At 41.2% G+C, this 25883-nt stretch overlaps 1 protein-coding gene across 2 annotated transcripts; it reads left to right on the forward strand.

The window, feature by feature from the left end:
• Positions 1-5966: 5966 nt before the first annotated feature.
• On the forward strand, positions 5967-25504 carry LOC133409252 (eukaryotic translation initiation factor 4E type 3-like). 2 transcript variants are annotated; one of them, XM_061689034.1, is made up of 7 exons: positions 5967-6296; positions 15037-15109; positions 18870-18964; positions 19521-19581; positions 22736-22802; positions 22906-23061; positions 24738-25504. In XM_061689034.1, exons 1-7 carry the CDS (start codon positions 6130-6132, stop codon positions 24782-24784), a joined length of 666 nt encoding a protein of 221 aa, XP_061545018.1. In that variant the 5' UTR covers positions 5967-6129; the 3' UTR covers positions 24785-25504. The 2 variants fall into 2 exon arrangements, with proteins under 2 accessions (XP_061545018.1, XP_061545020.1); XM_061689036.1 differs by lacking the exon at positions 5967-6296 and adding an exon at positions 13783-13929.
• Positions 25505-25883: the final 379 nt, after the last annotated feature.

Genomic DNA, 25883 nt, shown 5'->3' on the forward strand with positions numbered 1-25883 from the left:
TCATATGGAAAACTTGGGCAGAACTTTATAGTGAAGCAGCCTCTCTATAGAATCAACATTTTCAAATAAAAACCAAAAAAAAGCCACCTATTCTTCAATTCAAATAAATACATTTGTGCAAAATTCAGAAAGGGTTGTTGTTTTATCATGTAAAAAGAGCAAACAAAACATAAACCTGAAAGCAGTCTTGTATGAAGTACCTGAAAGAAACACTTGAGTTCAAGTAAATTGTCTTAACAGAAAATAAATGGTAGAAATTAAAGACACATTGTAGAATATTACTTGAGTACAAATCTTAAAATAATCTGGTTAAATCTAAGTATCAAAAGTAATTTTCCCACCTTAAATGTACTTAAAGTAGAAGTACTTTTTAAGTGAGTGGTTAGAGTTTTGTTTATTTTGGTTTTTTTATTTATTCAATTTCGTTTCTATGTATGGAGTTTGATTTTGTATGTATTGATGCATTGATGTATTGTTGTGTCTGTTTTTTTCATGTCAATGTGAACAGGACAATTCAAATTTTTTCAAATCCGACCCAGGCCTCTTTTATATGTGAATATAAATCGATATGTGAGTTGCAGAATAGACGCTTATGTCGTGCTTAACCGACATATACTTTACGTCATCAAAAGGCTACAAAAGTCACAATTGTTCGACAAAACAACACGCCACCAAAACTCGGGCAGATGACGGAGCAGAAAACAAGAGGTGTCATAAAGAAGATGCTTCAAACTGACAAATATAAGATAATGTTGATTCCTGTTGCACAAAATCCTTGCAAAAAATTGTCACAAATGCGTCAATGACGAGACCTACGCAAGGAGCCATATCAGAACTGGGCGTACCTGGCCCCCACTTTTTTTTTTTTTTACCGTAGGTGCCCCTTTGTGTGTGAAGTGCCCCTGTTCAGGAGTGGAAAATTTCGATCAAAATAAATAAATATAAAGGAATTAATATAAAGGCGGCACGGTGGCCGACTGGTTAGAGCGTCAGCCTCACAGTTCTGAGGACCCGGGTTCAATCCCCGGCCCCGCCTGTGTGGAGTTTGCATGTTCTCCCCGTGCCTGCGTGGGGTTTCTCCGGGCAGTCCGGTTTCCTCCCACATCCCAAAAACATGCATTAATTGGAGACTCTAAATTGCCCGTAGGTGTGACTGTGAGTGCAAATGGTTGTTTGTTTGTGTGTGCCCTGCGATTGGCTGGCAAACAGTTCAAGGTGTACCCTGCCTCCTGCCCGATGACAGCTGGGATAGGCTCCAAGCACGCCCGCGACCCTAGTGAGGAGAAGCGGGTCAGAAAATGGATGGATGGAATTAATATAAAATGTAAAATCAAACACCTACAGGGCTCTACACTAACCTTTCCACTGATAGTACTGGACCATGCATAATGTAGTGTAGTCATACATAATTGGCATACCGTAGCGTTGTATACAGTATAATCAAGATTGACAGTGACTCAAGTTATAGCTGCAAAATATTTTACTGTGAATTTGAACTTTGTCTGCAACAAGCAGTAGCTGACGAAACAGGTCGTTTCTTTGATATAATTTTAGAAGATTATGGAAACGTTCATCCCTCCATTTTCTGAGCCGCTTATACTCACAAGGGTCGCGGGAGTGCTGGAGCCTATCCCAGCTATCTTCGGGCAGGAGGCGGGGTACACCCTGAACTGGTTGACAGCCAGTCACAGGGCACACATAAACAAACAACCATTCGCACTCACATTCACACATACGGTCAATTTAGAGACTTCAATTAACCTACCATGTATGTTTTTGGGATGTGGGAGTAAACCGGAGTGCCCAGAGAAAACCGACACAGGCACGGGGAGAACATTGAAACTCCACACAGGCAGGGCTGGGGATTGAACCTTTAACTTAATATCAGCATTCATGGGGGGGGGGTTGGATTAAGGGGGGGGGCAGTGTGATTTGAATATAAAACGTTTATTTGTTTGCAAATTAGCAGAACTTGATTTTTGTAACAGTAGTTGTTTTCAAAATATGAAGTGATGTCCATAAAATTCCAACTAAATACTTTTATTGGAACTTTTTCGAGATTATTTTAATGAAGAATTTATCTTGTGGATTTACAGTATTAGTGCCGTGGCAGTATGAAGTGAAGCGGGACGCTGACACTGTCTTATATTAATGGTGGACATGAGATTTAACAGTTGCATATATATCCTTACTTGTTTCAAACAAGTATTTATACACCTTTAAAACTGTATAATTTGGGACAAAAGAGTCAACGGAGTTATGTTACGCATGGGGGTGACTTGCCGTGCTTGGCGCTGAAACTTTGGTTTGCTTCATGTAAACAGGTGGGTGGAGTAGCCAAATATTGTACAGCGACGTGTGGATTTATGGCTCGATAGTCGCGATACAGTCATTTTATACATCTCTTTTATACATCTCATGTGCAACAACTCTTGATATATGGTAGTACATTCAATATATCCCTCACCCCTACTTCAACAGTAATGTAGCTGGCTCTGGCCCAACACAGCTAGCAAAAGATGATGGAGTTTGTCTATGGATGTTTACTGTAACATGACTGCATCTGGGTACAGGTTACCACCGGCGCTATACTCGATGTGCGAAGTCTTCACACTGCAACCATAAATACGGTTTAACAGTGACAAATGATGGCTTATAAATCTTTGGGACGTTATCGGAGGGGATTAGATCTTCAAGAAAGCGGTATGATGATAATGTGACGTCATTTAACTTCCGCTTTTGAACACGGCCGGCGTACTGGTGGGGTGTATACAACTAATCAACACAAAGACTTACCGCACATCTTGCGTCTTGGCCAGACCCGATAGAACTGTCGCGCAGTGTGCAGGGTTTGGCAGCTGTTTCCATGAGTGGCCGATGAGTCTATGACTGATTTTAGGCGCACACTGCTGCAACGTTGTAGTTTACAGCCTATTCAAATGCACAGAAGCTTTCAATCACACTGAAAAACATTTCTGGGTTTGCCAGTCTGCCTCAAGCCATCCAAGAAGTAAACAGCGGCTGAAATTAGTATTTAACGCGTCACCATTTTTCTCACTACATATATTTTCAAAGGTGCTATTGACATGGAATTTTCACCAGATGTTGGAAATAATCTTAGAAATTAAGTTATGTGTAATAATGTGAAATGTCTTGGGGGAAAAGTATTGAACTAATGAAGAAAGGGAGGTGCAAAAACGCATGGAAACCCAAGACAACACCTAAAATCTATCAATAATCAAACAGCAATCCAGCCCCTTGTCAGTGCAAATGAATATCAGCTGGTTCAGTCCTAATTGATGGCCTACAAAAAGGTCTCATTGCCAAGGTGTAGGTCAAGATACATCTCATGATGGGAAAGAGCAAAGAGCTGTCTCAAGACCATCGCAAAGGAATTGTTGCAAAACATAACGATGGCATTGGTTACAGACGCATATGGAAGCTTCTGAATGTTCCAGTGAGCACGGTTGGGGTCATAATACGTAAGTGAATAGCCAATCATACCACCATAAATTTTCCTCAATCAGGTGCTTGTCGCAAGGTTCCTGACAGAAAAGTGCAAAGAATAATCAGAAAAGTTCCAAGCGCCATGGACCACCTGCGGAGAGCTTCAAAAAGACCTGGAATTAGCAGGTACTGCTGTCACAAGGAAAACAGTGAGTAACGTACTCTGCCGCCATGGCCTGTGTGCATGCTCTCCACGCAAGACCCCATTGCTGGAAAAAAAAAAGCATGTCAATGCTCATTTAAAGTTTGCTCAACAACATTGGACAAGCCAGTTAAATAGTGGGAGAATAAAGTATGGTCGGATGAGAGCAAAATTTAACTCTTTGGATGCCATAATGCACACTACGTTTGGAGGAGAAATGGCACTGCACATCACCCTAAAAACACCATACCCACAGTGAAGTTCAGAGGTGGGAACGTGATGGTGTGGGGTTGCTTTTCAGCAAATGGTACTGATAAACTTTACATTATTGAAAGAAGGAAGAATGGGCAAATGTACCGAGACATTCTTGACAAAAATCTGATGCCATCTATGAGGATGATGAAAATTAAATGAGGGTGGACATTTCAGCAGGATAATGATCCAAAACATAATGCCAAGGAAACTGTCAATTGATTTCAAAGAAAAAAAAACAACAAATGTGCTAGAATGACCCAGGCAATCATCTGACTTGAATCCAATGGAAAATCTATGGAAAGAACTGAAACTCAGGGTCCATAAAAGAAGACCGCAGAACCTTCAAGATTTGAAGACTTGTGTGGAAGAACGGGCCAAAATCACAACAGAGCAATGCATGCGACTAGTTTCTCCATACAGGAGGCGTCTTGAAGCTGTCATTGCAAACAAAGGCTTTTGTAAAAAGTATTAAATAAATACCAGTTGGCGTGTTCAATACTTTTTCTCTGTGTCATTTCACATTGTTACACGAAACTTAATTTCTTATCTTATTGGTATTACGTTCTTTGTATGTATGGATTATTTGGGTTGTTCCCAACATCTGGTGAAATTTTTAGATCAATAGCACCTTTGGAAATATATTTAGTGAGAAAAATGGTGACGTGTTAAATACTTATTTCAGCTGCTGTATAAAGCATCAAATACTGTGTTTTACAACAATATTTAACTATATTCCTAATGTATGATGTGCCTAGGGATGAAAAAGCAAAGCTTGTGACCAAAATGTACGCGAACGGTACATACACGCTGGGTACGTTCAAATGAATGGCGTCAGTGAGACGGCTTTAAAATATACAAATTTTCACTTTTATGAAATAATATATTTTTGTGGTCTAAGAAATGGACCAGACCATCCATCATCATCATCATCATCATCCATCTCATCCATCATTTTAGGCCTGGTACACACAAGAAGATTTTTCCACTCTTAAAAGATTTGTTAATCTGCTACAGATCTTACACGTAAAGATAAAAGAAAACTGTCCATTCAACAGTTTCGGTTGTCATGTGTGTGGTGTGCTCCAAGAATCTCAACACTGCAGACCAGACACCTCAAGATTCTGTTGCACCGCCGATCTCGAAATCTCGCATAATCACACATGATCTCAGAAAAAAAACGAAGAAGAAGATACACTTCCCGATACGCGCCGATGTTTCCTGAGTGCTCCTGAAGGTTGCGGAGCCGAGAACCTTAGAAAATGGCGATGTTCTCAAAAAACTACTTTCTTTGGGAAATACTTTTTGCCGTCTGGGGACCCGTTTCAGACCCTAAAATCGAAGGAAGGAAGCATGAATGGGCAAATGTACCAAGATATTCAATAGTAATAATCATAATAATTGTTATTATTATTATTATTATTATCTATTAGTGGCAAGGCTAGCCCTATTTTGGGTTGTCCACCAAATGGTCTTCACAAAGGTCTAAAAAGTTTCAAATTTTGCTAATATTCAAATTTCAGAAGGGTACTTTGCAAAATTAGGTCATGGGCTCAGCCCAAGTACTCGACCTAGACTCGCGCCTGCAATAGTTTATTCACCTGTTATTTTAGAACTTGTGTCAATGTATAACCAAATGTTACTCCAGTTCAAAAGTACATTTATAAACAACGCACGTTTGTCAATTTTGTTTGTGATCTGCTGGTGCGAATTAAGTCAAACCGAAAGATGCTGGAGTATCAAGTAATGCTTTTAGGACATTTCATGAGCGTCGGACTTGTTGACGCTTGTAAATTATGGTTAAAAAGCACACGCACACAAAAAAGTGGCTTCCCAGAGGTACCAAAGATAGAACAATAACACGGTGTTCCACTCAGGCGAATTAACCCTGAATCGCATATTAACGTCGTACATCACCTGTTCGTACTGTACAGTCCTTATCACGTTACAGTACGAACCACGTACTGTATCTTCGAAGTGATAGCACTACGAGCTGGGAGTCAACTCAAAAACTCCCAAGGTTAAGCCAAAGAAAATCTATCAGAGTAATGCATCTTCGTTCAGTCTTTCGCGCTGTCTGAAGCGGACCGACAGCTACGTTTGGCCTGTGACGCACTTACGTCATTGTCGGTGTGCGGAAAGAGTGTTTCTTTCCAAGAGAGAAAACCAAAGTGGGTGTTTTAATAATAAGGCCACTCATACAGACCTTTCTCATTGTACCTGCTCTAATGGCGGACCTCCAAACGGACAGAGGAGCCCTGAGCGGTCAGAGCGTTTCGTCGGACAGCAGCATTGATATCGACGAGAAAGAGTTGGAGAATATCACAAAGAACCACCGAGGAGACGACAATTCAACGCTGCCGTTACACTCACCTTGGACCTTTTGGTTGGACAGGTAATGAATTTGTCGCCGTCTTCCGCCATTGTCATAAGTTTGGGTCCTAGGAAGAGCGAGGTTGAGCTGGGGAATATATCGTTCAAGCTACAGCTATCAAGCAGGCCTCCGGGAGCAAATGTAGCGGGATGTTATTTGCGTTCCCCTTGTCCTATTTTCTCTCCAACGCGAGACTAGACAAGCAGACGTGTTCATTGCAGTCTAGGTCTTTCCTTTGTGCTTAAAACCGAAAGTACAGCATCAAAGTGTTGATTGACAATAGTCAAAGTTTGTACTTTACTGCTATCTGTCTTTGACTACAACTTGAATCCAAAGCAGTAGCATGTAGTGATCCCTCGTTTTTCGTGTTTAATGGGGACCAGAACTCCCCGCGAAAGGTGAAAAACCGCGAAGTAGGATTCCCCCCCACGGCCCCCTCGAGGAATTTTTATTCATACTTTACATATTTGAGACAAAGATTACAGCAGTACACGTATTAAATAAAATCTTTCATTATAAAACCTTAGTCATTAACATTTATTATACAGTAATTAACATTCATCAACATTGCCTTCTGAGAGAGGCGAAGAGGCTTGTGTTGGTGGCGGAGGTTTGTCCTTTGTTCTTAGTGTCCAAACTCACTGTCTTTTCCCTGCAATCAGCAATCCACAATGCCAATCCCGCTTCCATTTTCACAATTCTCTTATTACGTGGAGTTACCACACGTTTCGCTTCCTTATTGAAGGCTATTGAAGCAGTTTTGCGGATGTTTGGTTAGACTGCGTCTGGTTAGAGCATCTGCCTCACAGTTCTGAGGACCGGGGTTCAATCCCCGGCCCTGGCTGTGTGGAGTTTGCATGTTCTCCCCGTGTCTGCGTGGGGTTTCTCCGGGCGCTCCAGTTTCCTCACACATCCCAAAAGCATGCATTGTTTGAAGACTCTAAATTGCCCGTTGGTGTGAATGTGAATACGAATGGTTGTTTGTTTATATGTGCCCTGCGATTGGCTGGCAACCAGTTCAGGGTGTACCCCGTCTCCTGCCCGATGATAGCTTGGATAGGCTCCAGCGCTCCCGCGACCCTTGTGAGGATAAGCGGCTCAGAAAATTGATGGATGGATGGAATCAACCAGAAAAATACAGAGTAGTCCAGACAGCAGCTGCTGTTAGCCAGCCTCAAGCACAGTATTTGGACTTAATAATCCTCATGTGTGAAAAGTTTGACTCCTGCAAGTGATGCTGAATAATGCTGTTACAGAGGTAGCACATTTCCTTATGTTAGGGTATTTTTCCTTTGTAAGTTCAATAACTGACCATGAACCCTGGACATGAGCGCAATCTCATTTTCAGCTTGTAGTGTCAAAAGCTCATCCTCCAAATGAGATCAGGTGAAAACAATGTTGACGAAATACAGTGCCGTGAAAAAAGTAGCGGCCCCCTCTTCTCTTTATATCTTTGCATCATTTCCCCACTTAAATGTTTAAGCTCATCAAACAAATATAAATATCAGACAAATATAACCCAAGTGAACTTAAAATGCTGTGTTTAAATGGTGATGTGTTTTATTAAGGAGAAACAAACTATTCAATGTTACCTTATTATTAATTAAAGAAACCACTTAAACAGAATCTGTCCAGACAAAATTCAAGTTGGACAAAAGATCTAAAAAAGCTACAACAAAATGATACAATCCAAAGAAATTACAGAACAGTCGAGAAATAAAGTAATAGACATCTATCAGTCTAGAAAGGGTTACAAAAGCCATTTTTAAAGCTTTAGGATATAAGGGAACCATATGGAGAGCCATTATCCTTACTTGGAGAAAACATGGAACAGTGGTGAACCTTCCAGGAGTCGCGAGCCTACAAAGAATATCCCAAGAGCACAGTAATGACTCATCCAGGAGACCGCAAAGGAACTCAGGACAACTTCTAAAGAACTGCAGGCCTCCCTTGCCTCAGTTATGGTCAGTGTTCATCACACAATAAGGAAGAGACTGGGCAAAAATGGCATCCATGGCAGAATTCTAAGTCGAAAACCACTGCTGACCTAAAATAAAATGAAGGCTTGTCTTACTTTTGGAGAAAAATCCAAAAAACATCTGAATGATTCCCAAGACTTTTGGGACACTCGTGTATGAACTGACGAGATGAAAGTTGAGCTTTTTGGAAGGTTTGTGTCTCGTTACATCTGGTGTAAATGTAGCACAGCATTTCAGAAAAAGAACATCACACCAGCAGTCAAACATGGTGGTGGTAGTGTGATGGTCTTGAGCTGCTTACTCCTACAGGACCTGGACAACTTGATGTGATTGATGGAACCATGGATTCTGCTCTTTAACAGAAAATCCTGAAGGAGAATGTTCAGCCATCAGTTTGTGACCTCAAGCTGATGCACACTTGGGTTCTGCAGCTGGTTAACGATCCAAAACACACCGGCAGTTCAACTTCTGAATGGCTTAAAAAACAAAATGAAGGTTTTGAAGTGGCCTAGTCGAAGTCCAGACTTGACTAAGATTGAAATGCAGTGGTATGACCTTAAAAACACCATTAATGCTCAAAATCCCTAAAAAATGTTCTGAATTTAAACAATTCTGAAAGGAAGAGTGGGCCAAAATATCTACACAGAGATGTGAAAGACTCATTGCCAGTTATAGAAAATGCTAGATTTCAGTTGTTGCTGCTGAGGATGGCCTAACCAGTTGTAAGATTTAGTGGGCAATTACTTTTTCACACAGGGCCAGGTAACTTTGAATAGTTTTTTTTCCCCTTAATAAATTAAATCACCAAAACACCATTTTAAGTTTACGTGGGTTATATTTGTCTGATATTTACATTTGTTTAATGGTCTTGAAGTGCAGAAACTGTGCAAAAATAAAAGTATTTGAGAAGGGAAGCAATACTTTTTCACGGCACTGTATGTCTTGATGTGAAAACGGTCAGTGGCACTAAAAGGTTTGGGGGCTGCTTATTTTTGATTGTGCAATGTTGCAATATCAGTGCAAACTAAATAGTTTTAATAATTTTGTAATTGATTTATTCTTTGAAGCATTAATATTTGTGCAATTGTAATGTCATTTAGTAACATTAGGCAGCGTTGGTACTGAGTAATGACACCATTCATTCATCCATCCATCCATTTTCTGAGCCGCTTCTCCTCACTAGGGTCGCGGGCTTGCTGGAGCCAATCCCAGCTGTCATCGGGCAGGAGGCAGGCGATTTTCATTCGCCAGTGTGGCTAATGTGGGCAATATTTGCTTCACCACATCCTGTTTCAATTAGCCACTGGCGAGGTGGGGAACGAGCAAAGTGAACACTGTTTAATACACATTTATAGCCATGAATTGTACTAATAATTAGTAAAAAAAAAATGTTTTGTGTGTGTGTGTGTATACTGTATCTATATACAGTATATGTATATGTGTGTGCGTACATATGTGTGTATATATGACACACACATACATGATATATATAAATGATTGTATTGTTATTGTATTGTATATGCGCTTATCAAACACAACGGCACCGCCCTGCCCACCACCACAGGTACATTTTCAACCTTGGAGAAACACTGTTGTGGGAAAGCTCACGGTATTGCAGAAAGACTCGCAGTGCAGAGTGCAGCCAAACCGAAAGACCTCTCCTTTTCTTGCTGACCGAGTCCTTCTCAATAGGCTTTAATAATAGTTTGTTTTCCCACAGGTTTTTGTCAATAGACTTCTTCAAATCATATATTACAGTGCTCTTTTATCCCCATCCATCCAATGTTTACATTCGTTTACCTCCAAAACACTATTATTGCTGTAGAAATAATCATACTACGCTCATAACTAGGCCCGTCACGATATAGAGTATTTTCCCAAAAACTATCATGATAAATGATATTGTGTTGTTTTGTTTTTTATACCTCTGAAATCATGAAAAATAAGGCCCGTCCATGAGCTACAAGACTCTGTGGCTGGTCTGCTGAAGACGAGCCCTTCACCTGTCAATCAAATATATGTTAACGTTCGTTGTAGTCAGCCACTGGGTGAATAACGTGTGCTCCTGAGGTTATGCTTAATAAACAGTTAACTTTCCCATGTTTGTGTTAATTGGGGACTACCACACACAACAACTAAGAGAGGCGCTGACATTTTAAACGACTTTGTTTGATCTTGTTCTTTCGGTCACAACCCACAGCTCGTGACCATAGGTGAGGGTAGGAACATAGGTCGACCGGTAAATTGAGAGCTTCGCCTTTCGGCTTAGCTCCTTCTTTACCACAACCGACCGATACAAAGTCCGCATCACTGCAGACGCTGTATCGATCCACCTGTCGATCTCCCGTTCCATTCTTCCCTCACTCGTGAATAAGACCCCAAGATACTTGAACTCCTCTACTTGATTCTCATCCCAGCCGCTTCACACTCTGCTGCGAACAGCTCCAGTGAGAGTTGGAGATCACGGCTTGATGAAGCTAACAGAACCACATCATCTGCAAAAAGCAGAGATGCAATACTGAGGGCACCAAACCGGACCCCCTCTACGCCTCGGCTACGCCTTGAAATTCTGTCCATAAAAGTTATGAATAGAATCGGTGAAAAAGGGCAGCCTTGGCGGAGTCCAACCATCACCGGGAACGAGTCCGACTTACTGCCAGATATGCAGACCAAACTCTGACTCCGGTCGTACAGAGACCGAACAGCCCATATCAGGGGGTTCGGTACTCCATACTCCCGAAGCACCCCTCACAGGACTCCCCGAGGGACACAGTCGAACGCCTTCTCCAAGTCCACAAAACACATGTAGACTGGTTGGGCGAACTCCCATGCACCCTCGAGGTCCCTGCCGAGGGTGTAGAGCTGGTCCACTGTTCCACGGTCAGGACGAAAACCACACTGCTCCTTCTGAATCTGAGATTCGACTTCACAATGGACCCTCCTCTCCAGCACCCCTGAATAGACCTTACCAGGGAGGCTGAGGACTGTGATCCCCCTGTAGTTGGAACACACCCTCCGGTCCCCCTTCTTAAAAAGGGCGACCACCACCCCCAGTCAGGCACTGTCCCCGGTGTCCATGCGATGTTGCAGAGGCGTGTCAACCAGGACAGTCCCACAACATCCAGAGCCTTTAGGAACTCCGGGCGAATCTCATCCACCCCCGGGGCCTCACAACATCCCGAGTCGAGGTCAGCAGCGCCCCATCCCCACGATACACAGTGTTGATGGTGCACTGCTTCCCACAGGCCAAAAAGGCCCGATAGGACTCCTTCCTCAGCTTAGCTGCATCCCTCATCGTTGGTGTCCACGGGGTTCGGGGATTGCCGCCACAACAGGCACCGACCACCTTACAGCCACAGCTCCGGTCATCCGCCTCAGCAATGGAAGTGCAGAACATTTTCCACTCGGACTCAATGTCCCCCACCTCCCCCGGAACATGAGAAAAGTTCTGTCGGAGGTGGGAGTTGAAACTCCTTCTGACAGGGGATTCTGCCAGACGTTCCCAGCAAACCCTCACAATACGTTTGGGCTTGCCACGTCGGACCGGCATCTTCCCCCACCATCGGAGCCAACTCACCACCAGGTGGCGATCAGATGACACCCCCGCCCCTCTCTTCACCCGAGTGTCCAAGTAATGCGGCTGCAAGTCCAATGACACGACCACAAAGTCGATCATCGAACTGCGACCTAGGGTGTCCTGGTGCCAAGTGCAGGTGTGGACACCCTTATGCTTGAACATGGTGTTCGTTATGGACAATCCGTGATGAGCACAGAAGTCCAATAACAGAACACCGCTCGGGTTCTGATCGGGGGGCGTTCCTCCCAATCACGCCCTTCCAGGTCTCACTGTCATTGCCCACGTGAGCATTGAAGTCCCCCAGCAGAATGATGGAGTCCCCAGCGGGAGCGCTCTCCAGCACCCCCTCCAAGGACTCCAAAAACGATGGGTAGTCAGGACCCGTCCCCCCACCCGAAGGCGGAGGGAGGCAACCCTCTCGTCCACCGGGGTGAACCCAAACATACATGCACCGAGCCGGGGGGCAAGAAGTATACCCACACCCGCTCAGCGCCTCTCACCGTGGGCAACTCCAGAGTGGAAGAGAGTCCAACCCCTCTCAAGAGGACTGGTACCAGAGCCGAAGGCTGTATGAGGAGGCGTGTCCGACTATATCTAGTCGGAACTTCTCGACCTCACACACCAGCTCGGGCTCCCTCCCTGCCAGAGAGGTGACATTCCACGTCCCGGGGATCGGATCGCCAAGGTCCCTGCCTTGGCCACCGCCCAGCTTGCACTGTACCCGACCCCTATGGCCCCTCCCACAGGTGGTGAGCCTATGGGAAGGGGGACCCACGTTACCCTTTCGGGCTGTGCCCAGCCGGGCCCCATTGGTGCAGGACCGGCCACTATGCGCTCGCCTTTGAACCCCACCTCCAGGCCTGGCTCCAGAGGGGAGCCTCGGTGACCCGTGTCCGGGCAAGGGAAACCTGAGTCCATGGTTTGTCGTCATCGTAAGGGGTTTTTGAGCCGTGCTTTGTCTGGTCCCTCACCTAGAACCTGTTTGTCATGGGTGACGCTGCCAGGGGCATAAAGCCCCAGACAACTTTGCTCCTAGGATCACTGGGACACAAAAACCCCTCCACCACGATAAGGTGACAGCTTCCAGGAGGGGCTAGCAAACATAGTAAACAGTTAATTTTCCCATGTGTGTCTTAATTGGGACCAACAGACACAACTCAGAGCGAAGCACTAACGTTTTAAACGCGGTGGAGCTAGCTGTTTAGCTCCTTAACTCGCTAACTTGTTAGCTCACGGGCTAGCTCGTTAGCTACTGCTAACATTTTAAGCGCAGTGGAGCTAGCTGTTTAGCTCATTTACTCGCTAGCTTGTTAAATCACATGCTAGCTCGGCGAGCTCATGGGATAGCAAACATAATAATGAGTTAACTTTCCCTTAAGTGTCTGTGTTGTGTGAATCTGCGTGTTCCATGCGGAGCAAGGCTGTCGAGTATTGGACAGAGCCAACACCAGCAAGAGTGTACCGGTCCTCCGGCATTCGATGAGCCCACTAGCGGCTAATGACCGAGCCATCAAACTCTGTCGGCTCACTGTGTGATCCACGTGCCGGCTCGCCACAACAAAGACAATTTATCGACTCCGGAAAAAATATTATGTCCATTTTATTTATCGAACCATAAGTCGATATAATAATTATCGCGTTAGGCCTACCTATAACAACACGGTATATTGAGAAATTGTCTCTTTAGCAATTTGACAGTCTGTATTGTCATATTTTTTATATATAGCATTAGAATATGGATACTGCCTACTAACAGTGATTCCTTTGCGCAAAAAATTCAAATCAAGTCAGAAACACAGGACTTAACGGGAATAGGTATAGAAATATAGAATCAGCCAAATAACAATAAATAAAATAATAATGGGATCCTTCTTTGTTTTTTTTTCTACGCTTCATGATACTTATATTTGGTGGGTTGTGTTGTTTGATCTGAGGTTGGAGGTGAGGGGAAACAGCAGCCGGTGGAGCTCCGCTTCGCAAAGTGGATGGGACTTGGGCTGCGCAAAGCTGTGGGCTGTATTACGCTTTTGGGGATGGAAACCAATGTGAGGGGCACCTCTCACCCGATCGATTGCAAAGCGACGCTCAGACAGGCGAGGTGCGTTCGAAGTGACGATGATCAATGTGTCCCACCGTTTACATTAGGTGACACTTGACACGACTATTTTTTTTATCTGGCAGTTAACGTACGGCCTTGATGTAACCCAGTTCCAGCTGGCGCAACCACCGTTTTGCACACATTTCCATATCAGTGGAGCATTTCGGTCACGTGGGCCAGTCCACCAATCAGTGTATTTCTTGTGGCCAATCAAGTGCTTATATACTGTAACAAAGAAGTAAAGTGAGCATAATGCGACTTGCCTGTGTATAGCCAAAACAACATTTTAAACACAACAGCTCATTATTTGATATCGAGACAAGACTACGACAATATCGAGATCCATATCAAAATCACTTTTAATATTGTGAGATCGCTTAGTCGTAGCTTTTATGAACAGTCTGCAAATTTCCCTTTTTTGGAATAACAATGGTAGACTTGCAGATGAGGCAAACAAACTTCAAATATGATATTGTGAGAAATAAAAGTCCTCATCTTCTCATTCTGGATGGTAGTGACTGCTCACTTGGTACTCTTTTTGTTTGTTTGTTTTGTTTTTTTTGGTTTGTTTTTTGTTAATCCGTTTCTTAAATTTTGTAGAAAGAAATTGGCTAACTGGGATACTCAGTAGCTACTGGCGCTGTTGAAAGTGCATGTGTGCTGACCTGTGGGTTAGAAAAGATGTTAGATTGATTGTCGTCTATGTCAGTCAAGTGACAAACGTTTTAGTGAGGATGGATGATAGACTGGCGTCTATTTGTTATAACAAATAATAAATTTGTTATTTTTTATTTTTTTATGTTTGTTTATTTTTATATTTTTAAAGCCACGCCATCTACCCACACTACTTATGCGATCGACTGGTAGATCACAATCGACTTAATAGGCACCCCTGCCAATGTATCTGCCCACACCCTTGTTTGGCTGTGCTTTTTTTTAACACAGTTATGCATCTGAGAGCATAATGTAATGAACATTTACAGTAAATGCAAGCTGCTCTTTAAATGTCACCAATGATTACAACAGCATAACTGACCAAAAGAAAGTTTAAAAAGGTCTTTATTTACTTGTTCAGTTCTTTAATTTTTGTTTAATTCCTTGATCCAGGTCATTACCAGGCACAACTGCTGCAGAATGTGAATCCAATCTGAAGAAGATATACACAGTGCAAAGTGTTCAGGTAAGCATTATTGTCATCTGACAGTTTCAACATGAAAATAGTCATATTGTCCTTACCCCCCACACACACACTTGTGAATGAATATGTATTACAAAACAATGTTGGACCAAATAATTTCTCGACATAAAGTGTATCATAAATTATTTTATAACAACTTCTGTGTATGTATTTTTTCCCCCAAAAGCTTAGTATCATATGATATGGGTTGTAGGTATAGGTATGGACATAGGCTTAAGCTGGCAGAGGAGAGTGAAAGTGCTTGTGGAACCAGGAAGAAGGCACTGCATATGCTTGTGTAACTTGGAAAATGGCGTATAGAACAGGGGAGAAGCTATTGGTTTTTTTATTCAGAAATAACGCTTTCTGAACAGTTTTTTATTTTAAGTGATTCATTGAAGAGCAATATATAAATTGGGGTACAGTATTTTTTTTCTCTACCGGTGAGATGTTGTTATTGTACCCTACTTTCTTGGAACACAATAAACACCTCACCTTTGAATGAAATAAGAAATGGTGGAAAATACAGTTCTTGATAAACAAACATAATTAATACGCCTGACGGAATAAAGGTTATTTATCCAGTGCGGTGATGCCTGAGGTTCAAACTCACGCAACCACCGTCCGCCGGGTTGAGAGTTGAGTGCACCAAACACTGGGCTAATAGCCCAGGACACTGGTTCAGCTGTTTTATAAGGATTGCGAGGAGTGACGTTAGGCACTGCACGAACTGACATCTGTTACAATCGCTCGCGCTCTCTACTGTCCAAGCTATCTCCAAACTCTATAAACACTCTCCAAACTCTAATAGTCTGTAAAAATTATAAAATCTTTATCCATACTCTGAGCTGGCTACAACGCTTATCAAAAACAAACAAACAAAAAAACACATGAGGGGCTTATATTGCTGTCAAACCTCACGGCAAAATCTGAAGCACTTCTCGAATTGGTCATGTGGTACAGCCGGGCAGCGAGGCTTCAGCCGTCAACATTTTTGTCTTGTCCCCTAAATGAAGCAAGCCTTGATCCGCAATTTGTAGAAATGTATCGTCCTTGATGACCTGACATGCTTTGAAGACACGGCACATCTCGTAACATCACTACTTTACACAAAGGATAAATAATTGGTGGTTAAAAATGGCACATTTTAAGAAATAGGCTGCCAATTAGGGCTTCACGATATTTTGTTTGAGCATCGTCATCGCAATGTACGTGTGCGCAATGCGATGTTGGTGAACCTGTAATATTTAAAGTTAAGTTAAAAGTGACCAGCAGAGGGACCTGTTTGGACATGCTAATAAGGTTAGCACACATGTTAGGGTAAGCAACGCTTCAAACAACACACGGAGCAGCCCGGAGTTGTATGCTCCTTGTATGATAACTATGAAAGAGGACACGATGAAAGAATGTACACCTGCTACATTTCCTATTTCACTCTTCAGAATGAAACCAGGCCGGCATACGGCAGCTGCGTGAGTGTGTGAGATGCGTTCAGGGACACTGCGTAAATGGGAGTGAATGTGTGTTTTTGTAATACAGTACGTAATTGTAAAAGTGGATTACAGTGGAACCTCTAGAACGGACGAATAGGAGCTTGTCCGATGTAGCCGATTGTCCGTTACATTGAAGCGCTTATTTAAAATATTTATTTATTGATTTATTTTTTGAGGCCATATGCACCCATATTACTCTGCACCACAAAATTATTTAGGTTTTTTTTGTAGCCTAAAACGCCCAGTATCATACAAAAATATTGTAAATAAATATTTTAAAAAATGCTTGAAAATGTTTGAAAGTTTCACATTTTATCCAAACCTATCACGGTGTTCTTGGTCATGGTGACATTCTTGACATAGAGTTAATCATCATAGGTGAGTCGCTTTCATGAGCTGCGAGGAATTAGTGTGCTTCCTAGTTCCAACTCTGTTGCCATAGGTGAACGGCTTGACAAAAAACAAACAAACAAAAGACTGTTACTATACCAAAAATCCTATAATAGTAAGTATTTTTCCAGACTCCAGGGTATTCCTCTGAGCCATGCCGTATTCCTCTGAGCCATGCCTCTCTCTCTCTCTCTCTCTCTCTCTCTCTCTCTCTCTCTCTCTCTCTCTCTCTCTCTCTCTCTCTTTCTCTCCACAGTACTCTTATGTACAACCCCAATTCCAATTAAGTTGGGACTTTGTTTGTTGAAGTTGATCAGTTTGAAGTTGATCAGTTTGAACATTAACTATCTTATCTTTGTAGTGTATTCAATTAAATATTGGTTGAACATACATAAAAACAGAATACGTTTGATTTATGTTTAACACAATGTCCCAACTTCATTGGAATTGGGGTTGTACAATGGACAATAGATATAACCATCACATGGCCACCACGTCAATGCGCAACATTCAACATGGCCATCAGGTACACACGGGAGGCACGTCTTTTGGAATTGGATCTTGTCATTGTATATCTTAGACCCAGAAATACGTCAGTCCCATTCTCTGCCTGCATTGTGCAACAGCGCCAGTAAACAACAGTGGCCAATTCTGGAATGAACAGACTTTGCCAACGATTAGCACATGTCAATTGAGCATCTAGTATAAGATGCTTTATTTTTTAACATTTTCAGTCTGTTGGCATCTGATCTGTGCTCACTAGTCACTATTCTTGTGCTACTCATACTCTCGCTCCTTATCGTCAATCATGAAATTGGGCAGATGAGAGGTCGTTTTAATCAATGTAGATTGGTTTCTTTGCTGGGTTAGGACAACACAAAACAACAATTGATTTCCATGAAACGTTGGCTAGTGAAAGAACACATTCAGTTGAATACAAATCCAGATAATGCAGATAGAAGGATTTGTGTTTACTTTTTGGATGAGTACTGTCTGTGAAGTGCTCCACAAATGTTTCACTTTTTACCATCAAATTTAGTATATTGCTTGCTACTTTTGGCAAACCAAAATCTATATCTGTGAAAGTGGGGCTGAGGTGTATTCTAATAATTTCTAAAGTATCCTAATTTAAGGAGTTTTTATCCATCCATTATCTGAGCCACTTATCCCCACAAGGGTCGCGGGAGCGCTGGAGCCTATCCCAGCTATCATCGGGCAGGAGACTGGGTACACACTGAACCGGTTGCCAGCCAATCGCAGGGCACATACAAACAAAGAACCATTCACACTCACATTCACACCGAGGGGCAATTTAGAGACTTCAATTAACATGCATGTTTTTGGGATGTGGGAGGAAACCGGAGTGCCCGGAGAAAACCCACGCAGGCACGGGGAGAACATGCAAACTCCACACAGGCGGGGCCGGGGATTGAACCCCAGTCCTCAGAACTGTGAGGCAGACCCTCTAACGAGTCGTTCACCATGCCGCCGGACTTATTATCCTTACCTAAAAATGTATTTAAAAAAAATAAAAACATTTTGTTTTGGTCGTTTACATCGCAGCAATGTTGAAATCGGGTCTCAAAGTGAAAGCTTTGGAAAACTACAAAGTAACTTTTTCTATGTAAATCTGAAAGTGCTATATAGGACATCTCTGGCCATGTACAAGTACATCACCACCAACAGTATTGCATAATATACTCTAACATGGTAGTAGCCTTTGTGTTTATAGCGCATCAACAGCAAAGTATACTTTGTATGCTTAAAGTATTTATACTGAAGCACAGAAAAATAAACATAAAGTCATACACAAATTTCACACATGCACAATATGCTCATGAAAAAAGAGTTTATAAGTCACTTTGTTTTGTTGTTCACAGCTCTTCTGGAGCGTGTACAATAACATCCCACCAGTCACAGCCCTTCCTTTGAGATGGAGCTATCACCTAATGCGTGGAGAACGGAGACCACTTTGGTACGTCTGTGGAACTGTCATATGTATTTTCTTGGCATTTTACTCCTATTTACAGCAGTATACTTTTAAGTTTAGCCTCACGTCACATATTTATGGGAGCAGGTATTAATACTGTGTGACCAGCAGTGTGGCACAAAACAATATGTTGTCCAAAAACTCATTAGGCATACAGCCACAATCTGATAACATCCAGCAAAAGTGATTTTTTTATTTTTATTTTTTAAATGTATTTATTTATGGCTCCCACCCCCCCAAGCATAAATGTTCAGTGTTGCCAGACACTAACAAGATTATTATGAGTCTCAACTGCACTGCATACTCTAAGGATTTTATTTTTTTCCCATGTTGTTCCTCCTATAAAGTAAAATAAGGTAACAAAAGTAGATAAATTGACAAAGCTCACGTACTGGATCTCATTAGATGCACACGTTGCTAAGTGTGTTTTACCGTGAAGCTTGAATAGACCAATGTTCTCCATGTAGCTTTATGTTTCATTTCAAGATAAAATTGATCTGTTTACGTTTTTTTCTGAATTTTTGTCTTTTACCTCCAACAGGGAAGAGGAGAGCAATGCAAAAGGAGGTGTATGGAAGATGAAAGTACCAAAAGAAAGCACTGTAGGTGTTGGTGCAAACTTTGCTAGATTTTTGTTTTCATAACCTAGTACAGGTTGCATTGAACAATCGCTAAAGAAGACAATACAGAACCTGGCTGCAGGCCAATCAAAACATGCAAAATAGTCTTTCTGCATTATGCAGAAATCCTGTATGTACCTTTTTTATGATTTCATGTTGTCCTCATAGATTTAACACAGCACAATTTTGCATCAAGCCATCTCAGATACAGTAATCTCAGTATTTCTGTATTATGTCGACAGATGGATGTTTCCCCCCCCTCTATCTTTAACCATTTTCTAAGTGCTTTCAAGCCCATCTAGTAACCTCCTTATTTGGCTGGCTGTTTTTTTAAAGACCCACTAAAGTCATTTTCGTATTATTTTCTAAAACAGTGGTGCCTTGAGATATGAGTGTAATTCATTCCATGACCATGCTCTTATCTCAAACAATCATCACAACATATTTTCCCATTAAAATTAATGTAAATCCAATCAATCCATTACAGTCCCCAAAAAACGATTTTTAAAAAATATTTTTAAAAACGATGTAGCAGTATATTGTAAAATAAAAACATAATAAAAGAGAATTTACTGGTTTTATGAAGTGTAATCAATTCAAAACTCTCACAAACGCACACACTGGTTTTATTTGCATGCCTGTGCCTTTAAATGCTCTCTCTCTCTCTCGCTCTCTCCCCCCCCCTCCTTCCCTCCCTTCCTCCCAACCACTCACCCACTCATACTCGCTAGACCCCCGCACCCTGCATTCTCCCCTCTTGTGTGTCTCTCCTCAGTAAGTGGATTTGTGGCCAAAACGTTTGTTTTACGTCAGTTAATTAAAAAAAAACTTGCACAGAACTGTACGGCATTGTGTACAAACATAGAGTAACTTATGTGGGGTGCAAATGTTCAGTTTAGTTGAAATTCAGTTCTTTCATAATGTTATTCATGCCAATTGATCTGCTTTGGAGTGAATCCTCCACATCAATGGCCCACATCTTCTGCAGACCTCCGTAACTTCTCCAGCAATCTCTTGTCCACAGCTTCTAATTGTTTTTAACACCCAGCTGGCGCTAATGTTTTTATTTTTGTATATGTTAATTGTGGCGGCACGGTTGACGACAGGTTAGAGTGTCTGCCTCACAGCTCTGAGGACCGGGGTTCAATCCCCGGCCCCGCCTGTGTGGAGTTTGCATGTTCTCCCCGTGCCTGCGTGGGTTTTCTCCGGGCACTCCGGTTTCCTCCCACATCCCAAAAACATGCATGAATTGGAGACTCTAAATTGCCCGTAGGTGTGACTGTGAGTGCGAATGGTTGTCTGTTTGTATGTGCCCTGCGATTGGCTGGCAACCAGTTCAGGGTGTACCCCGCCTCCTGCCCGATGATAGCTGGGATAGGCTCCAGCACGCCCACGACCCTTGTGAGGATAAGCGGTTCAGATAATGGATGGATGGATGGATGGATGATGTTAATTGTTAGCCTGTGTGGCTGTGGTGTTTTCCATCAAATACACAATGCGTTATTCTCTTTGTTCTCTAATTAGTTTTCAAGTAAACTCCAACTGGTAGTGGCAATGTACAGCTTGAAGTGTCTTTTTTGAAGAATGGTTTTCTAATTATATCAGCTAAAGTGCTGTTTGTTGTCAGGTGACTGGAGCCCTGTGCTGCCATACAGCACTCATTTCTCAAGTCTGGGCTTACAAGTTAAAGCAAAAACTCAGCCAATGGTGGTTCTTCGTATCTTTAGGAACCACTGTACACTAAATATTAGTGACGCCCCAAAATTTCGATAGCCAAAATGTTTCGGCCAAAAATAGCCCAAGAGTGCGTTTTCGGTTTGCAATGCCCATTCGGCTTTGCTGACTATGTGGTTGACTTCACACAGCCTACAGTCACGGTTAGATAATGACATAGTCGTGCACCATAAACCACATTCAAGTTGTGGTAACATAAACACACATTAACAACATTAATTTGCATGTTGCAATGAAGTGTGGGAACCGCGTGGCTTTACAGTCATCTAGTCCAAATTGCGGCATCCCTATTGTCCACAACCTTGCTGCTTTCCGCTGTTCGGTTACTGAGGTGGAATGCTAGTTGCATGCTATGTATTTGTAGTTGCAAAACACCAAAATAAGTGACTGGGTGGTACAGTACACTTTTCACATAGGTCTGGCTGGAACCGCATCAGATTAGCCAACTTTGAATAGCAAAACATCAGGCAAATTAGTATGTGTTTATTAAAAAAGACCAACTGAAATATAACAGCCATAAGTATTCAGACACTTTGCTCAGTATTAAGGAGAAACACCCTTTTGAGCAAATACAGCCATTTTGGGAATGATGTTTAAGTTTTTTACACCTGGATTTGGGGATCATCTGCCATTCCTCCTTGCAGATCCTCTCGAGTTCTGTCAGGTTGGATGGTGAACGTGGTGGACAGCCATTTTCAGGTCTTTCCAGAGAGGGCTCTGGCTGGGCCGTTCAAAAACAGTCACAGAGTTGTTCTGAAGCCACTCCTTCGGTATTTTAGCTGTGTATTTTAGCTGTCTTTTTTGAAGGTGAACCTGGGAACGTCAATCAAATGACAGCTGAAAGTTACGAAGGGCGGGGTTTTCAGAGCATTCAGTGACACCGCCTGCAGCATCTGGAAGCTGAAAGAACCTCTCAATTCGTGTCTGTGATTTGAGTCAGTTTACTGGGCCTTTGCTCCTAACATGAAGCGATTCTTTCATCTCATCTGGTCTATCAAATACTATAGACTTTGATAGTCTTTACATAATCTTCTTATGAATCTTTCACAGTATTTTGCTATTCCCTTGAAACACTTTGAACATATGATTAGATGCTTTTGCCCACAATTAAATTAATGCCTTCCCAGGATGTTATTCTGGAATTACCTTTGGTATTTAAATTTTACATTGTCAGAAATATGAGTTTTAATATACCGTAGTTAAATAAAAGTTGGGTTGTAACTACAATAGTCTGTAGTGTTCTCTTTTTAAATTGTGAGATGAGTGGTTTTGTGCCCTTTAAAATGTTAGTCATGTTAAAAGGTTGCAAAACTAAAATGTGGTTGACATAAAAAGAATAAATCAAGTTCTCACATTTGAGATGCTGAAAGTAGAAATATTCTCTATGTTCCTCTTGTTTCAGTCTGCAGTTTGGAAAGAATTGTTACTTGCTACAATAGGGGAGCAGTTTGCAGATTACTGCACCTCAGGTACCCTGCTATACTTATTCTAGTTCCAATGCTGTATTGGTTCTTATTTAGTTATTGCTCCATTGACTTGACTTGTCTGTTTATTCTCTTTTTTCAACTCTAGATGATGAGGTTGTTGGCGTCAGTGTCAGTGTTCGAGATCGGGAGGATGTCGTACAAGTTTGGAACAAAGATGCTTCTCTTGCTAATGAAGCAAGTATCTTGGGGAAAATCAATGAGCTTCTCCCATGCATATCTTTTAAAGCAGTTTTTTATAAATGTAAGTATGTCTTTTATTTCATTTCGTGTGATGTTATTTCAAATATATTACGACAGAAATCACACACACACACATATATATATATATGTATATATATACATATATATATATATATATGTATGTATATATATATATATGTGTATATATATATATATATATATGTGTGTATGTGTATATATATATATATATATATATATATATATGTTTATGTGTATATATATATATATATATATATATATAAATATATATAAACATATATATATATATATATATATATATATATATATATATAAATATATATATATATATATATATATATATATGTGTGTGTGTGTGTGTATGTGTGTATATATATATATATATATATATATATATATATATATATATATATATATATGTATATATATGTATATATATATGTAAATATACATTATATTATTATAATATTATCCATCCATCCATTTTCTGAGCAGCTTCTCGGTCCCCGTGCCTGCGTGGGTTTTCTCCGGGCACTCCGGTTTCCTCCCACATCCCAAAAACATGCATTAATTGGAGACTCTAAATTGCCCGTAGGCATGACTCTGAGTGCGAATGGTTGTTTGTTTCTATGTGCCCTGTGATTGGCTGGCGACCAGTTCAGTTCCCGCCTCCTGCCCGATGACGGCTGGGATGGGCTCCAGCGCGCCCGCGACCCTGGTGAGGAGAGGCGGCTCAGAAAATGGATGGATGCATGGGAGGAAACCGGAGTGCCCGGAGAAAACCCACGCAGGCACGGGGAGAACATGCAAACTCCACACAGGCGGGGCCGGGGATTGAACCCCGGTCCTCAGAGCTGTGAGGCAGACGCTCTAACCAGTTGTCCACCGTGCCGCCTAGAAGAAAAAAAAAAAAAAATATATATATATATATATATATATATATATATATATATATATATATATATATATATATATATATATATATATATATATATATATATATATATATATAGAGTATATCTTTATATGTATATCTATAGTATGCACTGTATATATTTGTATACTTACTATATATACTGTATGTATATATATGCATATATATTTGCTTTGTATATATACACTAAAAGAGCGTATATACCTGTGTATGTACAGTATGTGTGTGTGTGTGTGTGTGTGTGTGTGTGTGCATCCGGGCGCGCGCGCGTTCCTTTTTGTCGTCCCCACTCTTGTATTAGTTTTTATTCTGCCCTCTCTGAACATGCAGTGTTTGTCAGATAGCTAACAGATCTCCAAATGAGAGGTAGATTGTTCTTTTTCTAAACTGTTTATTTGTTTTAAATGTTCTTTCAAAATACTTTCAATACAGCGTCACAGACATTACCATTAGCCTAACAGAAATCCACCATCTTAATAAAATGGCTCACCATGAACGAGAGATTGGATATATAAGCTGTCAAACAACTATTACTTTAGCAACACTGCTATAACACATACAAAAATAACATCTCACAATACTCACGTGTATATATTATCTCCACACTGTACATGTAATGACATATGTAAAACCAATTTTTGTGTGTGCAGTTTATTTATTGGTGTGCTAAATAGACTGTTTCACAGTACTTGTACAGATAAAAACTTAAGGTATTGGATTTTACTGCAATTCTATTGACCTTGAATAATTTTGTTGTTGTACAGCTCACATGGAACATCATGCCTTTGAAGGAGGACGCTCAAGACATTAGATAATGCACTTTTTATTTTTTATTTTAACTGTACCTGCCTTGACTTAATGACACTGTCCACAAGAGAATTAAGGGTATTATCAATATATATTATGACTATCGAATGACTGATGCCTTGTTTTTTTTTTGACCGCTCAAAGAATGTACATCTCAGCATTTAGCATTGATTGATTCATAGTGGTTTTGTCATGTCACTGTCCCACAGAGTTCACAGCTTTCCTTGTATAAACGTAGCTGCTTTGTTATCTTCTACTTTCAACAAATGTTAGCTTTTATTCACTCATTCAATGTTTACATTGAATAAGATTGTTAGGTACCAAAGCAGTTAAGGAAGTTTGGATAAAAAAAATGAAGAAAATGTTTGTCAAATTTCAAGGGGTGGCATGAATGTCCCCAATGAGTTCCTTGCATCTTCATAAGTTGTATTTGAAATGTAAAATCTGGGTAACACATTGATGAGAATCAGTCCTCTGTGCCCCTCAGTTATAAAGCCATATGCAGCAGTAAAATGGATATTCTACCGTCAAATGTCTCTTTGAATGTTTCAACCACAGCACAGTAGACATTTTTTAATGTCAAGTAGTAAAGTAGAACTCCACTTTTCCAAATAAAGTCACAGATCAGTTGATAAATTGAAGTGAAAAAAAATTGCACATTCTCTGGCATTGATTTGTACTTCTGTACTTGTTTGCAGTACCAATAAATCAGTGTTTTACTCTCTGGCCTGAATATGTATGACCATAAAACAGAACTTAAGTAGCTGGGGCATGCTTCAAGAACTAGTATTTGTGTTGATATACTGTGTCTTTAAAAAAAAATGCAACTTTGTTCAAATGACAGTGACTTTCCAAATTTAGGGCCAATCCCACCCCTTCCCCTTCCCCTTAGCCCTAGCCGTTTGTTTGAAGGGCCAAGATGAAGGGGGAAATGCCACTAGGAGTTCAGACGACACATCATCACCCCTCACCCCCTGCTGGCTGTGTCGTAGGCAGATGCAGCAATTGTTTACATTTGCGAGAGGCCGTCTTGTGTCAAATGAATGCTACTATTATAATTTTTTTTTTAAACGTCTGTTAATGCAGTTTCTAAAGGTGACTGG

This window comes from Phycodurus eques, chromosome 10, assembly GCF_024500275.1.
Source record: "Phycodurus eques isolate BA_2022a chromosome 10, UOR_Pequ_1.1, whole genome shotgun sequence".
Lineage (NCBI taxonomy): Eukaryota > Metazoa > Chordata > Actinopteri > Syngnathiformes > Syngnathidae > Phycodurus > Phycodurus eques.